The following is a 5,000-nucleotide window of genomic DNA, read 5'->3' as shown; positions in this document are numbered from 1 at the left end:
TTTCCCCTCTCTCTCATTTTTTCTCCTCTCTCTCTCTCTCTCTCTCTCTCTCACACACACACCTCTTTCTTTTTACCCTTTTACTCCCCTCCCCTCACTCTCTCACTCTACCCCTCCCTCTCTCTCCTTCTCTATCCCTCTCTCTCTCACACTCTATCACGCTCTCTCTCCCTCTCTACCTCTCTCTCTCTCTCTCTCCCTCTCTATCCCCCTCTCTCTCTCTCCCTCTCTGTAGGAGGGCAGAGAGGCCCTGAGGTGCCTCCAAAGAGGAACAGCGTGAAGAACACTTCAGAGAGGAGGATGGAGAATGGGGTGAGTACGAAAGAGGAGGAGAGAGGGGGAAAGGAGCATGGAGAATGGGGTGAGTACGAAAGAGGAGGAGAGAGAGGGGGTGTCGGAAAAAGGATAGGAGAAAAGGGATTAGAATAGGAGTGGGGGAAAGGAGAAGAAAAGAGGAGAGAGGGATAGGAGAGAGTAGAGAGGAAAGGAGAGAGGAGAGGGAAATGAGAGAGGAGAGAGGAGGAGAGGAGGAGATGAGAGAGGAAGAGCCGAGAAGGAAAGGAGGATATGAGAGGAGAAGAGAGAGAGAGAGAGAAAGCAGAGAATATGAGGAGAAGCAGAGAATTAAGAAGAGATGAGAAGACTTGAGAAAGATAGAAAGACTAGAGCAGAGAGAGGAAGTGTAGAACGGCTGGATTTGATTGGAGGAGAGGCTAGGGCAACGCGAGGAGACAAGCGCGGGATACACCGGAGTTACTGAAGCAAGACACTTCTAAGTTCAAGGTCATGGGATTATAGAGGAGGTTCCCACAATGCACCACTCACTCTCACTGTAAACCTACTGTGCTTTTTCCCCCATTCTTTCACCATGGTGACGCACATGTATCAGGTGACTCCACCCGCTGTCAACGCCACCCTGACTGAACTGCAGGAAATGGCGTCACGGCAACAGCAGCAGATCAACGCCCAGCAACAGCTCCTGGCCTCAAAGGTAAAGATGTCGCCTAAAACCGCTCGAAAAGCACCGCGCTTCGAGAACTTCTCAAGTTGCTCCTTATGAAAAGACGTAGGGTCTAGAACAACTAGAACAGCATTGGGCACAGCTTTATCTAAAATGCCAGACATAAGTAGCCTGACGACGAGCCAGACCCACATCAAGATGTACAGTAGGGTCTGGGAACTCACCCTAATAGGCAGGGCTCAATCGGAGGGGTGGGATAAACAGTTGTCTTTCAAATTCCCTCTCCACGTGTGTGTATGCTTGTTAATTCTAGTGTGTGTGTGTGTGTGTGTGTGTTGGGGGGTGGGAGTGCTTGGTAATGCTAATACATGTGTGTGTGTGTGTGTGTGCTTGTTAATACTAATACATGTGTGTGTGTGTGTGTGTGTGTGTGTACACTTGGTAATGCTAATACGTGTGTGTGTGTGTGTGTGTGTGTGTATGCTTGGTAATGCTAATACGTGTATGTGTGTGTGTGTGTGTGTACACTTGGTAATGCTAATACGTGTGTGTGTGTGTGTGCGTGTGTGTGTGTGTGTGTGAACAGGAGCAGCGCCTGCGTTTCCTGAAGCAGCAGCAGCAGCAGCAGCAGAGTGAGCAGGAGAAGCTGCGTCTGCTGCGCGAGAACGCCGAGAACCAGGAGAGCAAACTCCGACGCGTACGCGCCCTCCGCGGACAGGTGGAGCAGAAGCGCCTCAGCAACAGCAAACTGGGTTAGTGTGTGTGTGTGTGTGTGTGTGTGTGTGTAGAAGAGTGTGTGTGTATGTGTTTATCAAACTCCGACGCGTGCGCGCCCTCCGCGGACAGGTGGAGCAGAAACGCCTCAGCAACAGCAAGCTGGGTTAGTGTGTGTGTGTGTGTGTGTGTGTGTGTGTGTGTGTGTGTAGAAGAGTGTGTGTGTGTGTGTGTGTGAGTGTGTAGAAGAGTGTGTGTGTGTGTGTGTGTGTGTGTTTATCAAACTCAGACGCGTGCGCGCCCTCCACTGCCAGGTGGAGCAGAAACGCCTCAGCAACAGCAAACTGGGTTAGTGTGTGTGTGTGTGTGTGTGTGTGTGTGTGTGTGTGTGTGCGTGCGTGTGTGTGTGTGTTTGTGTGTGTGTGTGTGTGTGTGTGTGTGTGTGTGTGCGTGCGTGTGTGCGTGTGCGTGTGTGTGTGTGTGTGTGTGTGTGTGTGTGTGTGTGTAGCAACCATCTATTTAGAGCTAGTAACGGCAGTTTGCTCTGCAAGCAGAGAAATTAGTTGATACAGTATGTGGCAGGAAAGAAGTAGTTCTGTAACAAAAGGACAGTTTTAGCGACATTCCACATATTTCTCCTAAAGTTAGGCTGTGTGTAGTGGTGTAGTCTACGTGACACGCAGGACTACACAGTATACCCACTTAAAAAGCATCATCATCATCATACCTACTTAAAATAGGCAACGTTTGGGGTTGATCACAGTATACCCACTACAGCTAACTAGACTACATCACTGAGCGTGCATAATACTACAGTAATCTCCTGTGCATTAGCCGCATGGTGTATAAATCGATGGACAGTGTTTTATGCAAGTTCAAAGAAACAAAACTAGATTAATGCCGTATTAACTGCCCCCGTGTATTAACATTTTAGCTGAAGAAATTTTGCAAAATCAATGTATTCACAATATTTCTTTTTCAACAATGACACCTCAGTGTTCAGAAAACGGTTCTCTATTTCCTGCTAAGCTGCATTGTATCGATTTTAACGTGACGTTTGACAGTGCTTAACATATCATAATAACGCATATAAAATATAAAAACTTTTATAATTTATATCGGTTATATATTAGGTAGTATATCCATGCTGACGGCAGAATTGTCAACATTTCGAAAGAAATCTAAGTTGAAGCATACTCTAGTTAGCATACTGAGAATGCACGAAGCTATAATGTAAACAGAATGAACGGAAGTTGAAAACAGTACAGATTTCGAACTTAAGGAATAAGGTGGCTAATAGTTGGGAAATTACGGTAACGGTTTGTGTAATTAAAAATATTAACGGTGTACTAAAGATACTAACGGTGTGTTAACATTGTGGCTGCAGTGGATGAGATTGACGAGATGACGGCGCTGTTCCATACATCTCTCCTACAGTTAGGCTGTGTGTAGTTAAGACACTAACGGTGTACTAACGTTGTGTTAACGTTGTGTTAACGGTGTGTTACCGTTGTGCCTGCAGTGGAGGAGATTGACCAGATGACGGCGCTGTTCCAGCAGAAGCAGCGTGAGCTGGTGGTGGCCGTGTCGCGGGTGGAGGAGCTCGGCCGCCAGCTGGAGGCGCTGCGCAGCGGCAAGGTGGACGCGCCCGGCCCCGACGCGCAGGGTCAAAGTTCACAGGCCGCCGCCGACCTGGAGCGCCTCTACAAGGAGCTGCAGGTGGGACAGGCACACGTTTACAATACGAATGCACAGACACATAATACACACACACACACACACACACACACACAAACACACATAGCCCCCACCTTCACCCCACATACTGTACACACACATGCACACACAAACACACATAGCCCCCCACACACATACACACACATGCACACACACCCAAACGCACACACACACACACACACAAATAAACACACAAATAAATACACACACACACACACACACAAACACACACACACAAATAAACACACACACATACTGAGCACTGACTGATCAAGGACGCCTCTCGTCATTTCTTGGACGACGATGACAGTCTCTCCATCACTCCTCCCTCCACTTCATCTTTTCTCTTCTCCCTTCTCTCTCTTCCTCTCTCTCCATCACTATCTCCACTTCATCTTTTCTCTTCTCTCTCTTCCTGTTCCTCTTCCTCTCTCCATCTCTCCTCCCTCCACTTCATCTTTTCTCTTCTCTCTCTTCCTCTCTCTCCATCTCTCCATCTCTCCTCCCTCCCTGTGTCCTTCTTCTACCCTTTCCCAGATACGTCTGTTTGACAAATGTCTCTCTCAAATGTCGCTCCCCCACTTTCGTTATATAATAGTGTGTTCATGCGGCTGGGAAGTGGGAAAGTTCCCACTTCTAAACTCCCCACTTCTGAAGCGAGACCGTTCACTACGTTGAGTGAGGTCAGAACATTCTCCTGGGAGCTCTCCCAAAGCCCCCACTTCAAACTGGGAAGTTCCCAGTTCAGGTGTGACGTTCACTCAATAAACTGTAGAATTCTCCCACTTCCCAGTTGCTCATGAATGCACCGTATTCTTTATGTTGTTATACATGTATATCAACACAGCCCTTTATTGTCTGTCTCCATCTCCCCCATGTTTCTCTCACGCTGTTTCTCTCTCTATCTCTGAAATCTGGAATTCCAAATTCATAATTCCTTTTCAATTCATTTTCCTTTCCAATTCTGCTGTCCATTCCTCTCTTTCACTTACTCTCAAGCACTCTCTGCCCATCTCTCTTTATCTCCCTCTCTCTCTCTCTCTCCATATATATATATATATATATATATATATATATGCAGTATATATATAGTACGTGTTAGTGTAGATTAGTTAGTTGAATTTTGTGTTCCTCTCTCCCTCTCTCTCCCTCTCTCTCTTTCTTTCTCTCTCTCTCTCTGTCTCTCTAGAGTAGATTAGTGAATTTTGTGTTCCTCTCTCATTTACTCTAACCCCCCCCCATACAAATCTCTTTCAGTGTACAGTATAAGAGAGTTTGTAAATGTACCTATTCCCCTGTAGCTGCGTAATCATCTCTCTCTCTCTCTCTCTCTCTCTCTCTCTCTCTCCCTCTCTCTCTCTCTCACTCTCTCTCTCTCTCTCTACATGTATACATATCTCTTTCGGCATATAAAAGATAAATAGTAAAGAGTTGTAATCAATTGTCCCTCTCCCCCCTGTAGCTGCGCAATCGTCTGGATCAGGAGCAGAGCTCTAAGCTGTCCCTTACTTTAAGAGCACTGTTCCTTACTTTCAACTCCCTCTCCTCTCTATCTCTTTCTATCTATCCCCCTCTCCCTTTCAATTCT

At 46.8% G+C, this 5,000-nt stretch overlaps 1 protein-coding gene across 2 annotated transcripts in view; it reads left to right on the top strand.

The window, feature by feature from the left end:
* Positions 1-5,000, top strand: part of tp53bp2b (tumor protein p53 binding protein, 2b) — a 56,305-nt gene that overhangs the window by 35,492 nt on the left and 15,813 nt on the right. For both annotated transcript variants that reach the window (XM_062538627.1, XM_062538619.1), the window contains exons 4-7: positions 236-312; positions 890-991; positions 1,548-1,713; positions 3,198-3,394. In XM_062538627.1, coding sequence (XP_062394611.1) covers positions 236-312; positions 890-991; positions 1,548-1,713; positions 3,198-3,394 — 542 coding nt within the window. The remainder of the gene's footprint in view (positions 1-235; positions 313-889; positions 992-1,547; positions 1,714-3,197; positions 3,395-5,000) is intronic.

The sequence above is a fragment of the Sardina pilchardus genome, chromosome 1 (assembly GCF_963854185.1).
Source record: "Sardina pilchardus chromosome 1, fSarPil1.1, whole genome shotgun sequence".
In the NCBI taxonomy this organism is placed as follows: Eukaryota; Metazoa; Chordata; class Actinopteri; order Clupeiformes; family Clupeidae; genus Sardina; species Sardina pilchardus.
The sequence above is the reverse complement of the archived record's forward strand: the minus strand, read 5'-3'. Positions and strand labels throughout refer to the sequence as shown.